The sequence below is a fragment of the Mustela lutreola genome, chromosome 1 (genome assembly GCF_030435805.1).
Source record: "Mustela lutreola isolate mMusLut2 chromosome 1, mMusLut2.pri, whole genome shotgun sequence".
NCBI classification, from domain to species: domain Eukaryota; kingdom Metazoa; phylum Chordata; class Mammalia; order Carnivora; family Mustelidae; genus Mustela; species Mustela lutreola.
Window position 1 is genome coordinate 261,259,962 of NC_081290.1, and position 22,598 is coordinate 261,282,559.

Below are 22,598 nucleotides of genomic sequence, written 5' to 3' on the forward strand. Positions count from 1 at the left end.
TTTGCATAAATGAAGCCAGAAACCTGGGAATCACCTTTGATTTCTTCTACTCTTTCACATCTGATCACCAACTCCTACTTACTTTCTTTTGTAGATAACTGTTTCATCCTCGTTTCACTCTACTCCCACTGCTACTGCCCTAACTCAGACCTGTAAGCATGTCTTACTTGTGGAATTCCAAGTTCTTCCCAGCAGGTCTTTATGCTGCCGGTGTTAAATACCCCCTGCCTCCCTTCTCTATCCTCCTCATCACTGCTGGAGACCTGGTTCGTTTACCCCTCCAGCCCTATGTTTGATTTTACTTTCCATTTAATTTGTCCCTTTTCTTATTACCCTTCCTCATCCATCTATTTCTGGAATAGAATATGACTGTAGCTGCTATATTGCAACCACGAGGTAAACTTCTATGATTAAAGCCCTGTGCTAGGGATGGCAGAACAGAAATCTGGAAGGAATCTGGAATGAAGACACCACTGGGCCACAGTATCAGTCCTCAACTACTTACCTCTGGCTTTTCACAGAGAAAAATAACCCTTAGCTATTTGCTGCTGTTTAGGTATTGGTCTCATCCTAATTGCTACATCAAGCTTTAGACAAAGAGTCAAAGATGGGTGGTGGTCTTACCTCAGAACCAGAAATGGCCTTTGCTCTACAAAAGGGTAGACTGGCCAACTGTTAGAGCCCTTCTATGTGTGAAAACATTCTTGCTGATGAAGTAACACATGAGCGTGTTATTAACTAATCCATCACACCTTGGTATGAAGGACAGGTCATTCACTCAACATACTAAGACAATGTGTATTTAGATGAGAGGATATATAAGTCTGAAGTATTCTAAGGAACAAGAATTGAATGAGGTTGCAGGGGAGATTTGGGGAATCATGAGTACTCTGGGAACTGAGAGGAGAGATCAACCAGAAAAGACAAAGAAGCAAAAGGAATCCTGGGAATAGCTTTAACTTTCAATTTTAACTAGTTTTAAATTATTCATTTATTGGGAAAGTTTATTTTTTAAAAAAATCAGTAGGTTGATTTTTTTTTTTTTAAGGAAAGATAAGCACAATAGATTGATTTGGTAGCCTGATGATAAAATTTTAAAACGCAGGAACTACTTACTCCATTTCAGAACATTCTGACATGTGCCAATAGGAAAGGGTCTTCATGGTGCCTGGGGGCAGTTGCTTAATCCTATATACACTTCTGTCTTCCTACAGTTTTCCCTACAAAAGAAACATTCTTGGGGCTCCTGGGTGGCTCAGTTGGTTGGGTGTTGGCCTTGGGCCCAGGTCATGATCCCAGGGTCCTGGCATGGAACCCTGTGAGCAGGGAGCATAAATAAGATCTTAAGGAAAAAAAAAAAGTACTGGACAATGAATTTAGATTTCCTTTTCCATCCTGATAGCAAAGGCTGATTAGTATTAGTTTATGGAAAATAGGCAATTACACAAGATACAGGATCAGAACCAAAATTCGTTTTTAAAATGTGAGTTTTTGCCACTTGGAGGATTTCATTCCAAACTCTCAATTATATAATTACAAAAAAATCCATGTTTCAGGAAAACATACTTAATCTTAACATAAAATTCATGTCACTTATCACAAAGTTAGACAGTCAAGTGTATAAAGGAAAAACGAAACAGGAAGCAGTATTTACAAATTCAGACTACATGAGACATTGTGAAGACTCTTGTTAATAAACAACACAATACTTTTACACACTACATTTCAAAAATGATGCATCTGTGAACGGTATGATAAAGGTCATAGCGTTAAAGACTTTAAATTAAATTCAAGGTTGTCATGTTGAAGATTTTAAATTAAATTAGAGGTTGGCAGAGTTGAAGACTAAATGCAAGGCCAAGGTCATAGTGATGAAGACTTTAAGTTCAAGGTTGTAGTGATGAAAATTTCAAATTCAAGGACAGATTGTCTAAGAAAGGACAAACAACTAGTATTCAAGCTATGTAGTTAGTTCCCTGTGAGTACAAAATATATAGTAATCACTAAATGGATTAGCCTAATTACAAATTCTGTTCATTTCTAAATAAGTCACAACTGCAAGAAGTCTTTTCACAGAATCATTCATAGTTTCTCTCTCTCCTTGTGTAGGTATTTCTGCTACCGTTTTCAATCCTCACTCAAAACAATTCCCTCCCATCTCTGTATTTGTAGAAGTATAAAATATTGTGAAACTAGGAAATGTCTGTTCTTTAGCTAGAGAAGTATGCTCCCTCTGACTGCTACAAGAGAGAGAGAGAAAAAACGATTCCCATTTCCTCCTCTACCTCAAAACACAAAGCAAACCAAAACAATCCAATTCCTAACGTGGTGTCTCATAGAACCCAGGGCCTGGAACAGTATCTCGTGCTAGTTTTCCTGCTATATGTGGAGAACAATTTAATTATTTACATTATTGGGAAATCTCTTTAACAACTGGATTCATGCCAGCGCTTCCATCAGGATGGCCACCCTAAAAAAGGCGAGAGCAGCGGCGTCTGCGAATGGGCACGTCAAAGACTCTCCTCTGCCTCTCTTCCTCATCCTCCTCGTCAGACTCGTCCATGTCTGCTGAGTCATCGTCCTCGTCTTCCTCCTCCTCGTCTTCTTCCTCTTCCATCTCTTCATACTCATCAGGACCCATCTCCTTGAAAGAGAAAACAATCTTTGGATAAGAACTTCCATCAGTTTTTTATACTTATTTTATGCAAATTCTCATTTATCTAGAATCTAAACAACAGGACATGCCAAATAGGAATTTTGAGAGTTGAACCGTATATTTTCATAAATGAACATGCTGATGCAAGATTCTAGAATGTATATCCGTAGAGCCCATTTTTAAAAGGCTCGAGGTGGTTTTAATGGTAAATCTATTTCATTAATACAGAACTTCTATTTTACATGCCAGTTGATAATTTGTACAAGGCAGCCAACAGACCACTTCCAACAACCCGAGATAAAATTTTACTGGATTTATTTTAGTGTATTAAGTAACATTCTTTATTAATCTAAATGCTGACAAAAAGAGGACTCCAAAATATTAATAAGGTATGACCTCTACTGGTAACTTTTATGTATTGTCAGAAGTCTAATAGACTTCTGTTGAACTCCTACTATGAAGACACTGTGAATATTTCAATTCAACCACCAGGGGCACTTTGAAATCAACTTGCTCAAGGCTCTCAGAATAGGGCAGGCAACAATGAGGCTTAACATGCAGTATCTGAACATCTCATGGAAACTTCACTTCTGCTTAAGCAGGGTCTCTAATGAAGTCTTGACTTAATCTGCTGTCAATTTTCCCCTCTTGTACATTTGAAGACTTAATTGAGAGGAGTTGCTATATTAGAGAGTTCTGAACAGCAAGGAGCACATAGCTGGTATGTGAGAACTATTGGGAAACATGGGATGTGTTGTCAGCAGTTCTTTTCCTGAGGCCTTTATGGCATCACATATCCAGCACTCACTACCCCTCTGATCTTATCTCTAACCACTCTCTCCCCTGGCCTCTGCACTCCAGCTACACTGACCTCTTGCAGTTCCTCGCACATGCCAAGCATTAGTATATTTATGTAACATCAGTGTTTCAGGGCCTTTGCACTTGCTGTTCTTTCACCTGGAACATCCTTCTGCCACATATATCCCCCTGGCTCCCTCTACTTCTTTCAAGTCTCAACTCAAATGTTGCCGAGGCCTTTCTTGACAGCTCTTTATATTAGAACCCAACAGACACTCCTTATATATGCTTTACTCTGATTTTTCTCCAGAGCACTTATTACTACTTGGTATAACCAGATATTTGCTATCCTTGTCTCTTCTAACTAGAATGTAAATTTCAAGGCAGAGATTTTTTTGTTTTTGTTAATTTCCTCAACTTTCTTCTTCTTTTTTTTTTTATTGAGGTATAGTTGACATACAACATTACATTCATTTGTTCCAGGTGTACAACATAATGATTTGATATTCATATATATTACAAAATTATCACCACAGTAAATCCAGTTAACATCTGTCATTGTACATAGTTACAGAATGTGTTTTTGTGATGAGAACTTTTAAGATTTATTCTCTTAGTAACTTTCAAATATGCCATGCAGTATTTATTCACTAGAGTCAGTGTGCTGTATAATATATCCCCGAAGGCAGACTCTGGCTGTATTGTTCACTGCGTCTTCCCCAGCACCTCGTTGGGACTCAATAAATACTTGCTGAGCAAGCAAATTAATTAATGTGGGAGAAAAAAAATTGTTCTTTAGGAGTTGTCAAAGGATTGTCACTTAGGATTTATTGTAACACTAAAACAACAACATTAACAACAATCAGAGAAAATATACATAAATATGACATGATATTCCATTCTTTTTATTGTTTGTTTGTTTGTTTTTTTAATCTAGGGAATGAAGACTTTAAAATTCAGTAGAAGGTTCAAAAGGGGCAAGGGGGGAGGCTTAGGAAATCCTAAAACATTAAATTCAGGTAGTATGATCATTAGTCATCTTTTTGAAGAAAACTGAAAAAAGAAGTTAAAGAAGTCAGTGTGGCTGAAGAGGGAGACTGCTGATGCTCTCAGATAAAAGTGTACATATAGAAGCAGCAGATGGAAAGAGGCACACACAGATAAGAATGGAAATAAATAAGCAGCAGGAACCTCTAAAGTGTCCAAAAGCAAACAACAAACCACCTAGAGCAAGAAAAGGCTAAAGACCAAACAAAAGTATATTTTGCAGTGACATTCAAAGTATAAAGCAAAAGGAAGTATCAAGTACAATAATTACCATACGGTTAGGGTACAAAAAAAGGAGAACAATTCAGTTTCCATATCAAGAAAACTAATATTTCAACAGGAAAGTTACAATACAAATACAACACCATACAAATACAATCCCCACTGCCTCTTTCATGTTGATTAGAAGTTAAGTCCAGAATTCTCATTTCTTTGTATTGATATCTCATGCTTGAGAGAAACATTTTCCATTAGGTAGGTCAAGATTTTATATGCTTATTTGTGGTTGGGAGGAAGTTAAAACTCCAAATAAGTAAGAACATAGTTAAGAGGGTTGAACATGTAATGAGTTTATTATTATAATTTAAAATTATAAATTTAAAAATTGTAAACTTTAAAAAAAGAGTAAGTAAATACTATAAAATTTCTCAGTTTTAATTTCTAATATGATAAATATTGATATAGCCCACATCAACAAGAGTTCTTTGGAGTCCTCAGTAACTTTTAAAAGCTTAAGGGAGCCATGAGACTGAAAAGTTTGAGAACTGCAGTCCTATATTAAAGACTACTTTATACCTATCCTAACAAACATTAAAAACAATTCTCAACAGGATCAAGCTGACCTCATAGTAACTTAACTGTCAACCCAAACAAACCTCAACATTCTTTACACTTTAGGTCAGAAATATTAGCAATTTTAGGACAAAAAATATTATCAAAGAGAGAGATTTCATAATAATAAAAGAAAGAACTTCATTAAAAAGACATAATTATTCTAAGTATATTTGCATATAATTATAGAGCTTCAAAACACATGAAGCATAGCTGATAAAATTAAAAAGAGAAATAGACAAAATTGTAATTATGGCTGGAGATTTCAACAATCATTTTTCAGAGAACAAGGACCAAAAAAAAAAAAAAAATCAATTAATACATAGAAGACTTGAGAAACAGTCAACTAATTTGAACTTTCATTTATAGGCTAATATTCCCACAATTAGCAGAATATACATTCTTTTCAAATACACAGGAATTAGTTACCAAGATAGACCATAATGCTGGGACATTAAACCTTTAAAAGGATTGAAATTACACATAATGAGTTCTCTAACCATAATAAAATTAGAAATCAGTAAACAAAAGTTAACTGGAAAACTTCCTAATGTTTGAAAATTTAACACATTTCTAGAATAGTTACAGATCAAAATTAAATTACAAGGGAAATCCAAGAGTATCTTGAATTAAATGTTAATGAAAACAACACATCTAAATTTATGAAACACAGTCAAAACAGTGCTTTAGAGAAAAGAAAGGCCTAAAATCAATAATCTAAACTTCTACCTGAAGAAGCTGGTAAAAAAGCAAATAAATCCCAAAGTAGGAGGAGAGAAAGAAACAAAACTGAAGAAATCCATGAAATAGAAAATGAGCAAACAATAGAGAAAACGAGTGAAACCCAAAGTTGTTCTTTCAAATGACTAACGAAAGAGATAACCCCTTAGGTTAACCCATCAACAGAAGATATAAATTACCATTATTAGGAGCAAAAAAGGATATGAGACTATAGTTCCTGCAGCCATTAAAAGGATATCAAGGGACTATTACAATTTTATGCCAATAATTCAACATTTAGACAAATGGACAAATTCTTTGAAAGACACAAATGACCAAAAGTGAAATAAGAAGTAGGAAATACATGAAAGAAATTAAAATCCTATTTCAAACTCTCCCACAGAGAACTCTAGCCCCAGATGGCTTCACTAATGAGCTGTATGGAACATTCATGGATGAAACCAATCTCAGACAGAAACTGGACTAGTAAAAAACAAGAGACTGTTACAAGAAGTAACAAATTCCTGGTACTAGAAATATACAGTAGAAAGCATTCCTGCACTGGGAGGGAAGCTAAACTTCACTTCCAAACCCAGAGGGTAGATTCCTTTCACCAGATATGCAAGCATTATGACCTAAAGTCTCATATCATCCTTCTCTTTCCAAACTGGGGTTGGGAATGTATCAGCTCTGGGTCAGATTAATCCTATGCCCATCTTCCCAGGAGCCAGAGGGCCCTTTCTGAACATTCAACACCTACCACTCTGTCATATTCTTGGTATACGAGTCATATTTTATCCCTATGGTATAGCTGGGGCCTCATGATTCTCTTCATTTGTTTTATAATCCATAAGATTGGGGTACTGCCATTATCATAAGTAGTCCTAAAAGTGAGATTTAAAAATTATACCGAGTTGACTTAGGAAATGATCCCAAAGAGAGAGGACTACAGAGGATTTAACGGGTAGACTTGCACTTTTAGTAGTCTCTCTACAATAACTGTATTATTTTACAAAACTGGTATTTTTAGCAAAAACACTGCAAGAAATTGCTTTTCTAATCTTTTTTTTTTTTTTTAATATTTTTATTTATTTATTTGACAGAGAGAAATCACAAGTAGATGGAGAGGCAGGCAGAGAGAGGGGGAAGCAGGCTCCCTGCTGAGCAGAGAGCCCGATGCGGGACTCGATCCCAGGACCCTGAGACCATGACCCGAGCTGAAGGCAGCGGCTTAACCCACCGAGCCACCCAGGTGCCCTGCTTTTCTAATCTTAATGAAATTAAATAAAGCCTATTCTAACTGGTCTAGTGTGGCGTTTCTCATTACGCCACAGAACTCTTTTTGGAAAGGGTGGAAAAGAGGCTGAACCTTTAAAACCAGGAACCTCTCTACATGATACTATGATGGCGGATACGTGTCATTATATGCTTGTCCAAACCCAAAAAACGTACAACACCAAGAGTGAACCCTAATGTAGACTATGGACTTGGGGGGATTATGATGTTCCAATGTAGGTTTAACAAAAATACCACTCTGGTGGGAGACTGATGTTGAGGATGTCTGTGCGTGCATGGGGGTGGGGAGTATTTGGAAAATTTCTGTACCTTCTGCTCAATTATCTGTGAATCGAAAACTGCTCAAAAGAAAAATGACATTAAAAACAAAACAAAAAAAACAAACAAAAAACAGCTAAGCAGAGTAGAGTTACTCTGACTGAAGTGTATGGAGTCTAACTTACTTATTATCTACCACCCCCACATATTCACATGGTCCCCCACAATATTTCCTCCGAATCTCTAGGGTTCTCTGGAAAACCATTTATACACCATTTGTCTGGCTAATCAACAAAATCCCTCTGTGGAGTTAATTCTACAAAGTCATGGAAATCAGTCCCAGAGGAAAGTTTAACTCACCAATCGGGCTATAGACACCCTGAATGTTGGACAAGCCATATGGAATCGGGGAATAGCAACATTAAAGATCTTGTCTTTAAAGTAAAGAAAATGGAAGGTATAATATCCTTCCATATATCCTGATGTTGTAGAAAATGTGGTACAACTTGTATATTCATATACCCGACCTGGGCTGATGATTGGAAATTCACCTGCAGAGAAAATAGTAATAAGAAACCAAAGTATAAAATTCAGTGCTTCATTACAGCAAATAAGATATGTCCTCTATGAGATTACATAAACTATGTTAAAGTAAATGCACAATTACGAAAAAAAGATCTAAACTGTCCCAATAATCAAAATCATGTAAAAAGCTGACGGTCAATGACAATCAGAGCTAATGATAATTAAATCCACAAATAAGAATCTGTGCTACTGGTTTTAACATTTCCCCCAAATTTCAAAAAGATGATTGATATGAAATGTATGTTCTCTTTCTGCCCTATTACTCCTGGTAACTCTACAGAACACGATAGTGAATAATTATCCAACTTAAAAAGGAAGACAAACCTACGACACAAGGAACTCAAGTGATCCACAGAATGAAAAATCAACCCCTGAATATTTGTCTGCTATAATTTTAGAGAAGTTCATGTTTAAGGTATAAACTAATAGAATAATGATCTTTACACATTACATTTATGAAGCAAAGAATGGGAGTTACAAGAAGCCCAGAATCTATGATATCTTTCACGCTGTAAACACAACTATTAACAGATAGAGCCTTGGAGCACCTGTGTGGCTCCATTAAACCTCCAACTCATGATTTTGACTCAGGTCATGATCTCATGGGTGGTGAAATTGAGCCCGTGCTGGGCTCCAGGCTTAGAGGCGCGTCTGCTTGAGATTCTTTCTCTCCCTTTCCTTCTGCCCCTCCCCCCACTCATTCTGTGTGTGTGTGTCTCTCTCTCTTAAATAAATATTAAAAAAAAAAAATACAGTCTTATCCACTAACTACATCATGCCTTTTCCAAGCTGTATATCACATATATGCTCTCCAAAATGTCTTACAGGCAACTGATCTGTAAAGCAAATCCTGAGTTACATACATACCAACTACTCCAGGTCCTTGAACTTCTTCTACATCACCTTTAGCATTTGTTATTCTCCAGTAGCGACTGTCCAACTGACAAGCCTTCTCAGGAAGTGCATCCTTTGACATTTCAATCCTGGAGAAGGGAATGGGGTGGAGAGACACCAATCTGGCCTGATTTGGTTTCTCTTGCTTAAGAGGTATAATATTTAGACTAAAGTCTGTGTTAACCATCTATCTCTGTAAATTCTCAAAGATAGGGGCTTGATTAGCTTGACTCTCCCACAGAAATGCCTTTACTCAATTTGCACACTTGACTTGCCGTAAGAATCAACAATGGGGAACATAAAAATTTACGAACACATTGGTGGTGATAATTTTCTGCTTTTCAAGTAAAAAGATCAATGTACAAAAAATGCTTTCCAGAATAAAGTGCAATAAAAAATTCTGATTTTCTTTAAAAATTTGTTATTAAAAAATGAGACTGAAGACATTTTCCTTTTTTCCTTAACTTCTAGAAAGCTCAAAGGAAAATGTCACCAAACAGTTACTAGGATTACGTTTTGACTCTTTCCCAGTACTATTGTTTCCCCACTTTCTCTAGGAATCTGCTGTCTCTTATCTTCATTTGGAGTACCCTATAAGCAAGAGTCAGTGTTACTATTCTAAGCACGTTTCAATCTTAGACAGGATGTAAGTTAAACAATTACAATAACAACCATCTGTACATGTGTAACTGAACCTATCAAAGGCTGCACATAATACCAAAATCCTAGGATGCTCCCCAGTTAGAATACAGAGTAAAAAAATTCCAGTATGTATATATGCATGTATGTGTATTTTTAAAATATCTGTAATATATCATAAATTATATAAAAATACATCAAAAAACAGAGTATCCTTAATATTTTAAAACAGTGAGTTATCTTTATGTCACAGCACAAATTACATCTAATTAAAGTGAATTTAGTGTTTGTTTTTTATTTAACCAAATCCAATGCTTAACACCATGGCTGATATACGGGCAGCACCTGATAAATATTTATTAGAGTTTTAATCAATACAGGCAGCCTCGGTGAAATTTAAAATGCATAGCTTTATCTTGAACAATTTGACAGCTTCTCCACTTGATCTTAGCCAAAAGGCCAAGAAGCGATTTGATAGCTTCTAAATGCAACTCTCATAGTGAGGTTTCGTGAGGATTATAACTTAGTGTCTACCTCACTGGCACAATTCTTTAAACATAGAACTTTTGCATGAAATAAGTAACTTGGAGGTTACTGTAAACTCAAGGTACTGGATTACACTAGATTATAAAATTATACTTTATAAAATGATATATTATTATACTAGGTTATAAAAAAGTTTGTTATCCACCTTCTATCACACCTCAGCAAAAGGCTGTCTTTCAAAATGTGTCTGATGGACCAGGTCAAAGGGGGCAATAACAACATATTCACAGGCTGCACCCCATTTTCATCTCTCACCTGATTCGGTATGTGAAGAAGTAGTGGGGTGGGTGGACAGAGCTGAGTTCTGGCAGAAACGATGTAGAAACTGAAACGGTTATGTCCCCAGTTGTTGCCACGCACTCTGGATCATGAACATACCTAGATAATTTTAAAACATTAAACATTTTTTAATCAATTAACTTCAAGTCCACAGGATAAAAGATTTTAAGATACAACGCCAAATAGCTTATATTTTACCTTATGATCAAAAATTTAAAATATATCTGGGAACTTAAATGGGAACTTAAAGGTAAAGTCCTGTGAAGCTTAGAAGAAAATTATAAATTACAAGGTAACGAGAAAACTTTGAAGACTTCAGATCAGTAATGATAGCATCAGGGCTCAATAATCAGTGGTTCGAATAATGATTCAGCAATTACACTGGAAACTAAAAAGAGCTTAAGTCAGTTTTCAGAGCCAGGAAACTTTTGGGATATCTGAAAACTCTATCAACGGTGGCTCTGACAATAAGATGTGCTGGTATGTTATTCTGGAGACCTCGAATTTATAATTAATCTATCATTTCTGCCAGTCAGGCTACTGTGAACCAATATCACCTGCAGTACTATCTATAATACCTGGATGTTTCATTTATAGATGATAAATAATATTTGCCCTGAGTTAATGGTTACTGACTTGCTATTCATGATAAATCCATTAACTGGCAAATAGCCTGTTTCCAACCCCACAAAAGAAACTACGTAGAAAAAGAAACTATAACATAAAGCCATAACTTCAAAATCAAAATCAGTTTTTCCTCTGGATCCTTCAAGATAAGAAAAATATTGGCTATTCAAGTATTTGAATGTGGCTTTGAAGTGGAATAACACAGTGGCATTTAAGAAAATGAGAGGTTCTGTTATTTATTTTCTTTGAAACTTCATCTCAAGATGTGTAACTAATGGTATTTTCTGACTTACAATCATTTTAATTCAAAAAGTCCTGAGGGAAATACCTGAAAATTTGGTCTCTGATGATTGGGAAGCCACCGGATACAACATTGTTGACATAAGAAGTAAACCAGTCGGTAAAAGTAGCACCTATAAACCAGGAAGGGGTGGGGAGGAAGAAGAGGACAATAATTTTTATAAAATTATAAAGGAAACAATGACAATTCCTCTATGCTTAAGATATAAGATCAAAAGTAGAAACACTTAAAATTCTACGGCCAATTTCTGTTCTCAGTTCTATCCATCACACTCCCAACTGCCTTGCTAGGGAACCCTCCATCTACTTTCAAGCTACTTTTTGAACTTATAATTAAATAATAGATTTTTAAAATTTATTTTGTGCTGGTACAAGAATGAAAAGCCTTCTTCTGTCTATAGTTTCTACAGCATACAGAACAAAGGAGATACATATACAGCTATGTCTAGGAAGAGACCACAGGAAAAATATCAACACCATCCTCAGATGATCAAGGTATATACCCTTGGCCCAGGTACCTCCTGACTCACGCACAAAATTCTGGCAAAAGCCAGGCTCAGTCAGGGCATCTAACGGGTACGGCACTGTACAGTTCTGTGTATCAGACCAATCCCAAAGTAATCTAGTTGCACCCTACAGATTCAAATGCAGAGTGGTCCTCTATATTCTCAGTGACCAGCTCCAAGTCCAGCACATCCGTACGTGCTCTAGTGAGTGGATCAGTGACAAGTATTTGTGTGACTTATATTTGCCCCTTCTAGGTAATTAATGTAACTTTCTCAGACCCCTACATCTATTGTTAATACAACTAAATGCCCAGCACTATCAGTCCCTAAATCAATGTTTTTTCAGTGAACTTTTCTGTAATCTTGTTTCTATTAACACAGTTCTCACATTCTGCCATGGAGCTGAACACTGGAGCTAAATTTAGTGTTTACTTACTATTCTATTTAGGGAATACTAGAAGATACAGTTTAAGGGTTTATAGCTTTAACATTTTAAAGGCATCAGCTAAGAGGAGGTAAACTGCAACAGCTGGCTCTTTTCTCCACATCTACTAATGAACGGCCAATTCTGACCCTTTCCATTATTGAACGTTCTATTCAAATGATCACCTACCAGCTATCCACTCTGAATAAGATACTAAGGAGGCCCATGAATAAGGTCATTAAAATTCAAAGAAGCTACAATTTTGTTTTTAGAACTAGTGATTTCCCTGTAAAGTTTAAAACATCACTTTGTCTATTTCATGGGAGAAAATGTTACAGTAAAAAAAAAAACCCCACAAATTTTTTATGGTTTACATAAAAATGAAATTGGCATGGTATATTTTAAGGTACCTTAAATTATAATGATACACATCCAAGTGTGTTCTTAGAATGAGGACAGTCTTTTCTATGCAGTCTTTACAACTCAACTTACCTGAACACAGATTCTAGTTTTTTCAAGTATCTACTAATAATTCATTGAACACCAGGAATTTCCATTTTGGGTTTTACCAGAAATTCCAAGAGCATCAAACTTTGCTGAATCAAGATGTAATTTACACATTTCTAGGTAGTTTACCTTTTAAAGTAAGCCTGTATCTTGGTTTGTCTTTCGTAGCACTGGGATTTTATCAAGGCAGCTCAAAGGAAGCTTTAAGCTTTCTTGTCTTTCTTCCCAGCACTAATGGCCCATCTCATCTCTCCTCCCTCAGTGCATCTCAAATCTTTTGCTTTGCTTTCTTACTCCAGGCAAAATCCCAGCTATCAGAATAGTAGTCATCAGATCTTAGAACTCTGCTGTCGTGGTGGGGAATTTCATACCATCTCACACCAGCACCAAACCAGAGTGAGAAACTCCCAGAGCTTAGCTGGCACTTACCTAAGAGCTCAGGCAGCCTTTAGTTTGTACATTAGTAGCAACACTGTTCAAGAGCCATGGTGATCATCTCTGAAGGTATATGCTATGCAAAGATGCCAAAGAGGGCAGTGAGCAGGGGCAGAAGCCCAAGGGGGCACTTAACTTGGAAACCATACACCAACACAAATCAGGGGGAGCTAAAAGCTAGTGGCTAAGTTAAACAGCTTTCTATAGGGCGCCTGGGTGGCTCAGTTGGTTAAGCAACTGCCTTGGCCTCATGTCATGACCCCGGAGTCCCAGGATCAAGTTTCTCATCAGGCTCCCTACTCAACAGGTAGTCTGCTTCTCTGACTCTCTAATGCTCTCTCTCCCTCTCTCTCAAACAAATAAAAAAAAAATCTTAAAAAAACAAAAAACCAGCTTTCTATAACTTTGTATATAGGGAGAATTTCCTGATGTTGTGAAATATACCGTAAACCTGGAATGTGTCACAATATGGAAAAAATGGAGACTAATATTCTGTTCAAGGTTCCAATTAGGAGATATAATTAGGGGCGCCTGGGTGGCTCAGTGGGTTAAGCCTCTGCTTCAGCTCAAGTCATGATCTCAGGGTCCTGAGATCCAGCCTGCATCGGGCTCTCTGCTCAGCAGGGAGCCTGCTTCCCCCTCTCTCTGCCTACTTGTGATCTCTCTGTCAAGTAAATAAAATCTTAAAAAAAAAAAAAAGGAGATGTAATTAAGTGCAAATACCTACAAATACCTACAAGGCCCCTTTACTATGAATATATAGGGATATTTAATGTGTGCCTTTGAAAACAGAATGGATAGTCAGGAAGCATCTCCTGAGCAAAACCTAAGCAAAACAGGACTGGATGAACAGCAGAGGGTTCAGGAACAGCTCCCTGCATAAGCTGCAACTGCATACAATTTGGACTGTTCTCAAACTCCTATGAGAAATACCTCTGAAGGTCAAGAAAAAAGAGTTGTGCCAAAGAGCTCACGGAGCCCAGTTTATACTGGTCTCTGAAGATTGCTATTCTGAGATCTCTAGTGTGATTTATCAGTATTTTCCCATAATCAGCACCACAAACTTTATAAAAGTGTTTTAATCTGTCTCCAATTAGCTATTAACATGATGGATGGAAAATTCACGCATGTGTAAGGTAACTACATACATACTCACAGTAATTCCATTCATTTCCCTGTTCTACAGCAGAGTCCTAAGAGCACCTGATTATATAGGGCATGGGTTCTTTCCAGGTAGAAAACAAATTTCCACAAAGTACAAGGGCAATTCGAATCAGAGCCTAGATACGGTACTTTATAAACCAGCAAGCTTTAAGAAAGACAAGTTTAAACTGCCAGCTGATCAAGTAACTGCAAAGTTTTTACCTATTTAATTTTTTTTTTTTAAAGATTTTATTTATTTATTTGACAGACAGAGATCACAAGTAGGCAGAGAGGCAGGCAGAGAGAGAGAGAGAGAGAAAGAGGGAAGCAGGCTTCCTGCGGAGCAGAGAGCCCAATGCGGGGCTCGATCCCAGGACCCTGAGATCATGACCCGAGCCGAAGGCAGCAGTCCAAACCACTGAGCCACCCAGGCGCCCCCCTATTTAATTTTTTTGACCAGGAAGAATAAAGGAAAAGGAAGACTGTTTTTTCTCCTACCTATGATAAACATGTCAATAGCAGCCGGATTCCGAGCCATTTGGTCCTAGGTGAGAAAAAGAACATCATAATAGAGAAAAAGACATTTTACTTACTTTCTCATTGTTCATTATCCATATCTTTTCCTGGAGACAAGGCAGAATAGACAAAAATAACAAGTGCTCTAAACAACACTCCGACATTACTCATACTTTTCAGTTCTTGCTCTTACGATTTCTATATTTAGGTCCTTTCTAGAAAGTCTTTAGAAGAGTGCCAGGCACTTCTCAGTAACAGTTAAAATGCTTGTGTACTGCCATTACTGTTACAGCAAACTAAAAAATTATCCTTTAAGTTAGGAAGTTACAGTAAGAAGATATATAGCCTATTAAGAAAGGACTTTAGACTCAGAGTCAAGAGACCTGAACAATTCTAGGTTGGTCACTTCTCTCAGTAAATGGAGGGACCAACCCATCATCTACAACCTGACAGAGGTATCAAGTCAAAAAAATGAGATAAAATACATGAAAACACTTAGAAAAAAAAAAAAAAACAGCTATGAAAGCTCTTTAAATATTTTCAATGTCACATGGAGTCCCATGTCTCAGGTATCTATGACTTTCAATTTCAAATTCCTCTTTTAAGTTAAAAGTTCACATTTTGGGAAAAATGAAGCCAGAAGATCTATAACTGAGAAATTACAAAGAATTGAAAAAATAAGAAGGAAACCAAATACATTTTCTGTGATCATATTTAAATTGTAACAAAAGCCTCCTAAAAAAAGGATCCATACTTTTACACAACTCAACTATCTAATGAAGAGTTTAAAAAATTTCTACTATACTCAGAATTTGAGTCAAATGACGTTCAAAAGCTAATTGTTAGAAATTCAGTCAGAAGTGTGTATCATAATTACTTCAGCAAATCCCATAACTTTTTCTAAAACTTAAACTGCCTTAACACATATCGCTGCCATCCCTCTGTGTGTGTAATGGTTTGTTGTTTGTCCATGGGTAAGATTTTCCTTTGGCGTTCTTTAATGTCAGAATATTATGGCCGAATATTAGCCCTTTAATTAGACAGGTCTATAATCAAATTGTAGAATGCTCTATACCCATTCTACAGCCCTGAAAACTCCTACTGCACACATATATACACTCATCAGAACACAACTGACAGCCGCATTTAAACATACTTCCTACTTACTGGACACTGATAGAAAACTTCATTTTTGTTTCGGCCCTCTGCAGCTTCCACTGCTATGTACTGACTCAGACCAGTATGTATGCAAAAAGTTAACGGGAGACAGTACTTCAGTCCCTGTCTCTGCTGGAAGCCTCCGGCAGCTGTATCGACATCTAACAAATCCTCCGAACGATAGTGGTTGGATAGGGCCATACTTCCCAACAACCTGAGAGCACAGACAAAAATTTAATCAATTCCAGTGCCAAACAAACAGCTGTGCTTCATCATTTTTTTTAATTTATTTTTTAAAAATATTTTATTTATTTATTTGACAGACAGAGATCACAAGTAGGCAGAGAGGCAGGCAGAGAGAGAGAAGCAGGCTCCCTGCTGAGCAGAGAGCCCGATGTGGGGCTCGATCCTAGGACCCTGGGATCATGACCTGAGCCGAAGGCAGAGGCTTTTTCCTCTGAGCCACCCAGGTGCCCCTGTGCTTCATCATTTTTGATGAAGGATAATTTCCTAGACAGCTCTGTAAGAACTGATCAACATGTCAATCACCAAAAACATTACAATTTTTTTACATTCAAACTCTTGAGTGGAAAGATTCTGATTTAAATTAAAAGTCTGAATGTCTAAAATGCCTAAAAAGCCTTTTTAAAGGAAAAATAGTTTTATTGCTTTCAAGACTATTTTGCCGTGATATACTGATTTGCTAGTGTTTTGCTATATATGCATGTGTGACTATTTTAAAGTTTAAAGGGATAAAACTCTAATACCTTTATCTTTTTTTTTTCTTTTTTAAGATTTTATTTATTTATTTGATAGACAGAGATCACCAGTTGGCAGAGAGGCAGGCAGAGAGAGAGAGAGGGAAGCGGGCTCCCTCTGAGCAGAAAGCCTGATGCGGGGCTCCATCCCAGGACCCTGGGATCATGACCTGAGCTGAAGGCAGCGGCTTTAACCCACTGAGCCACCCAGGCGCCCCTCTAATACCTTTATCTTTTACAACTTTGAGCTTACCCTGTCCTCCCAGACAGTATCAGTGTAAATAAATCTAAACCTTGCCCAGATTTCCATAAACTTGGGATGCACGGGGTCTAAACTGATCTCACTATATATACACGAGAACAAAGGTACTGGTCCTTGATGGAAGAAATCCTTGATAGGAGTCCTATCCTAAAGTCTCACAGTTTGGACCGTGGGTAGACATAAATCCTTGCATAGTAATTATGACCTATGTCGTGCCAATTCCAGGAAACTATTTTAATAAAGTTCTCTCTTATTTGCTCTTGAAATATGATAATTTTTCAATTTTTGTCAAGTTTCAGTTCAATAGGGAAAAAGACTAGAAAAAAACACCCAGTAATTTCAGCTTATTTAATCCAAACTGCCCAATATTTGACTTCTGCATACAACCTTAAAATCTCAGTATGAGCACCCTGTATTCCTTCAACCCTGATCTAAAGTGGTAAACACGGCCTCATTTGATTCCTCACAACAAAGAGACGCCATGTTCCATTAAGAACAACACAAAGTTCTCCCTAAGTTCTTACAAACATTTGCTAAGTGCAACGTCTCTGAAATAGCTCAATTTCATAAAAGAACAAAAGGAGTAGGCCCAAAGTATATAGCTTTTAACACCGTGAATAAATCTGACAGCTACTGCATGTCTGCTTTTACCAAAAAGTTCCACAATGAATACTTCCTCTTAAAAATAGGCCACTCAATTACAATTACTATTTGCCTGAATAGGACAAAACTCCTATGTTCTTTAGTGTATACAGCTCTGAATAAATTATTGCTTTTTATATGTATGGTATACAGAATTTACATTAAACTCTCCAAAACAATTACGTGGCCTATAATAGGATAAAGACTTCAAGGGTTCTAAGAGTTTTAGTGAAAATATACTTGCACACACATCCACCCTATATACCACCGCACCAACCCCAACCCCAACCAGACTTCATTTTAAGTATAAGGATGCATTGACAGAAACGTGTTTTTATGAGATACTTATTTGGGGAAAATAAAATTCAAGCAAGAGATTCTGTCTTTTGGATGCTTATAAGGAAGAAGAGGGAATTCCTATACTCCTGTAATTCCTTTAATCTGTTAAGATAACTACAAACTGTATTTTTTAATTTTTATTCTGGGAAATGACGTGTTACCAATAACCCAAATGGCAAACATTCTTACCCAGGAACCACCAACTTCTGCCCATTGTGGATACGATATGAACATCGATAATCATCAGGAAGCTTGCAACCAATCTGAGCTTCCACAGCATCTAGGTCTTCCTCTCGAGCGCCCTCTGCAAAGGCACAAAAAAAGCAAATTCTGAAGAAATAATAAGCCTTATATCTAAGGAGAAATACAATCTGTTGCTAGCAGATTGCTAAGTGAAACAAACTTCGAGCAAATGAATTCTGTCCAAAATGTACTGCTGAAATACAGGGAAATAAATGGAAAATTCAGAGTGACATTATTTCACTTTAGCTAGGCTCTGACATCTGCAGCACTGAGAACGAAATTCTTCAGTTTCCTCTCAACAGAGAAAACACTGGCACTTAGTGAAATACGGAAAGGTACACAGCAGGGAGATCCATTGTAATTATTTCACTTTACAACGCAAACTTTAGCATATACCTCATTTTTCTTAATCGAACACACTCACATTTAAAACACACTCTCTATTAAAAAACAAACAAACAAATAAACCTCTCCAGAAGGTCTCTAAACTGATGTTTTTGAGAGCCCTGACATAGTCTCTTAATGAGAAATACAGAACATGGGTAAGTATGGGTTAGTTCTACGGGGAAGCCACTAACTTAAATCCAATTTCGCGTGATTGTCAGCCTGCCATCTGTTCCAGCTTTAAGAAGCAGGAAGTGATGACAAATACCGAAAGAAGAGATTCATTTCCAGTAATGGTTCACTAGGTGGTTGGAGCAGACCTCGTGCTGAGAACTAGAAAAACAAACAACAGAAAATTGTTTTCAAGGCTTCTGAAGAACCTCAAAGACAGTGAGAACTGGGGGAGAGAGGCAGTCAGAAGAACAGGAAAAATGAAAGGTTAGCCGGGCCTTTGGTGCAAGCCTGTCTTGGAGGCAACTGCCAATTCTGACAGTGGACCTGTGGCTGAGAAGCTGAGCAAAACTTAACAGCAGCAGTACGGGGAAAATTTTCCAAATTCAAGAAGCACTATAAATCCTGTGGAGAGTAGTTTTAAAGAAAATCGTATCTAGGCACATTATTGGGAAACTGCTGAAAATCAAAGACAAAGAGAAATCTTAAAAGCAGCCAAAGAAAGGTAACAGCCAGAAAGTCGCTTTGAAAGGAACAACAATAAGGGTAAGCTACATTCTCAAAAGAAACAATAGAAGCTAGAAGAATGACAGTTTCAAAGTGCTGAAAAAAAGAACTGTTGACTAGAATTCTATATCCACTGAATATATACTTCAAAAGTGTCGATGAAATAAATACATTTTTGGACAAAAAAGAAACCTGAAAAAATTCAGCAATAGCGGTCCCTCATTAAAAAAAAAACAACTAAAATGAATTCTTCGGGTAGAAGAAAAATGATCCCAGATGAAAGCATGTAGATGCAGGAAGAAATGAAGAACAACAAGAAAATGTAAAAATGGAGGTAAATCTATAATAAAATTGAACATATAAAATACTAATAATGTAGTATTTTATTACTACATTTTTAGAAAATATGTCCAAAATTAAAATCACAAAAACTATAATCAAAAGGCAAGAGGGTGACTACTGGAATGAGAGTATTCTAAGGTTCTTATTGACCAGGAAGTGGTAAAAATACTAATTTCCAATAGCTTTTAATTAAGTCAGAGATGCATCCTTTAATCTCTAGAGTAAGTCACTAAAAATGATAAATAAGAAAGGGAGGTACAGAATAAAAGATAATTAAGAAGACCAGATAAAAAAGGAACACTTACTCAGGAATACAAATAAAAGACAAATAGGAACATGGTCTATTCAAGCTCAAATACATGAGTAATTACATTAAATATAAATAAGTGAAATTATCTAGTAATGAAAAAGACTGACAGGCCAAATAAAAAACACAATCATGTATAAGAGGCACATCTTAGAGATGTAGACACACAAAAGAAAGTTAAAATAGCTGTACTAAAATCACACAAAATAGACCATAAGGCACAAAGCATTTTTAGAGGTAACGGAAGGCTTTCTGAAATGGCAAAATGATGTACCTAATAACCCAACTTCAAAATATATTTTTTAAAATAACAGAACTAAAGTGGAAAAAAGATATATCCACAACCATAGTTACTAGTTTTCTATTGTTGTACTATTGGCAGTTTAAAACTACATGCATTTATTATCCCATAGTTTCTGAAGGTAAGAAGTCTGGGCATGATTTAATTGGATCCTCTGCTCAAGTCCCACAGGCTGCAATCACCACGTCAACTGTGGCTGCTCTCTCAAATTATGCATTTTATGATGCTTGGGGGTCTTCATCCAAGTTCAGTGGTTACTGTCAGAATTCGTTTCCTTGCTGTTGCAGGACTGGGGCCCTTAGCTCCTAGAAGCTACCTGCCATTATTCTTTATCACCTGTCCCTCCTCACAACATGCCAGCTTGCTTATTCAAAGCCAACAGAAGATACCCATGCTTCAAATCTCTCTGCCTTCTGGAAGGGCCCAGTTTTTAAGGGCTCACCTCATTAGGTCAGGTCTATTCAGGATAATTTCCCTTTTGATTAATGATTAACTCAAATTCGATTAAATTTATTTCATCGATTAACTCAAATTTGGGACCTTAGTTACACCTGCAAACCCCATTCACCTTTGTCATCTATTACCTAATAACAGAACTGAAATCAATTATATCCACAGTACCACTCACACTCAAAAGGAGGCTATTATTATACCAAGCAAGTATAGTGGGGGTAGGAATCTTTGGAGCTAGCTATCTCAGAATTCTGCCTATCACACTGGTAAATTTTACCATACCTCTCTCAGTAACTAAGAGAACAAGCAGATAATAATAAATAAAAAATAAGATAAAGTAAAATCAGTAAGACTGCAAAAGATCTGAACAAGGTTAACATTTTTTTTTGCCTAATTATATGCAAAGTACTGAATCCAACAATTGCAAAATATACATTCTTTTCAAGTGTACATGGAATATTTACCAAGATAGATTATATGCTAGACCAAAGAAAAATCTCAACAAATTTCAAACTAAACTCATATAGAGTATATTCTTTGATCCCAGCAGAACTCAAGTATAAGTTATATTAAGAAAATTACTTTGAAAAACCCCCAAATATCTGTAAATCAAGCAATACATCTCTCTATAAACCTGTGGGTCAAAGAAGAAATCAAAAGAAATCAGAAATATTATGAATTGCATGTTAATGAAAATATAACATATTAAAACTTATGAGATGAAGCTAAAGCTATGCTTAGAGGGATATCTATAGCAAAAGCGTTTGAAGAAAACTTGAAAATTTATTATCTAATCTTCTCAAATCAAGGAAAATGCCACAGTAAACTCAGAAAGAAATCAGATAAATTAATGAAATAATAAGAAATGAACACAGAACTGACAAAGGCTAAAGCCAGTTCTTTGAAAAGGTTAGTAAGATTAAACCATATCTATCAAAAAATAACACAAAGAGGGGTGCCTGGGTGGCTCAGTGGGTTAAGCCTCTGCCTTCAGCTCAGGTCATGATCTCAGGGTCCTGGGATCGAGCCCTGTATCGGGCTCCCTGCAAGGAGCCCGCTTCCTCCTCTCTCTCTGCTACTCTTGATCTCTCTCTCTCTGTCAAATAAATAAAATTAAAAATCTTATTAAAAAAATAATAATAACACAAAGAGTACAAACAATTACAGAAATGGAAATGTGAGATCACTACAGATCCACTAGAAAAACAGTCAAGATTGACATAAGAATAAGTAGAAAATCTGAATAATCCTCTATCTAATAAAGAAATTGCATCTTTAACTTAAAACCTTCCCATGAAGATAATTCTAGGATTGAATGGCTTCAATCTATTCTATAAATGGATTCTATGGATAATTTAAATAAGAAATAATACCAAGCTTACATAAACTGTTGGAGAGAACAGGAAAAAAAAAAAACAAGTAACACTTCCTCACTTGTTTTCTTTTTTTTCCCCCCTAAAGATTTTATTTATTTATTTATTTGTCAGAGAGATTAAGAGCACACAAGCAGGCAGAGTGGCAGGCAGAGGTGGAGAGAGAAGCAGGCTTCCTGCCAAGCAAGGACCCAGATATGGGAGTGGATCCTAGGACCCTGGGATCATGACCTGAGTCAAAGGCAGAGGCTTAACTGACTGAGCCACCCTGGCATCCCCTGACTTGTTTTCTAAGGCCAGTATCATCTTGATACCAAAACCTGACAAGAGCATTCCAAGAAGGAAAGATTA

The 22,598-nt window shown here is 36.6% G+C and overlaps 1 protein-coding gene across 1 annotated transcript in view; it reads right to left on the reverse strand.

Moving 5' to 3' along the window:
- Nucleotides 1-1,457: 1,457 nt before the first annotated feature.
- Nucleotides 1,458-22,598, reverse strand: part of FBXO3 (F-box protein 3) — a 31,878-nt gene continuing 10,737 nt past the window's right edge. Inside the window, exons 4-11 of the mRNA XM_059139384.1 lie at nucleotides 18,356-18,470; nucleotides 16,175-16,379; nucleotides 14,990-15,035; nucleotides 11,505-11,589; nucleotides 10,526-10,648; nucleotides 9,059-9,174; nucleotides 7,967-8,157; nucleotides 1,458-2,644 (exon numbers count right to left, since the gene is read on the reverse strand). Of these exons, the coding sequence (XP_058995367.1) occupies nucleotides 2,471-2,644; nucleotides 7,967-8,157; nucleotides 9,059-9,174; nucleotides 10,526-10,648; nucleotides 11,505-11,589; nucleotides 14,990-15,035; nucleotides 16,175-16,379; nucleotides 18,356-18,470 (1,055 nt within the window). The 3' untranslated portion in view covers nucleotides 1,458-2,470. The remainder of the gene's footprint in view (nucleotides 2,645-7,966; nucleotides 8,158-9,058; nucleotides 9,175-10,525; nucleotides 10,649-11,504; nucleotides 11,590-14,989; nucleotides 15,036-16,174; nucleotides 16,380-18,355; nucleotides 18,471-22,598) is intronic.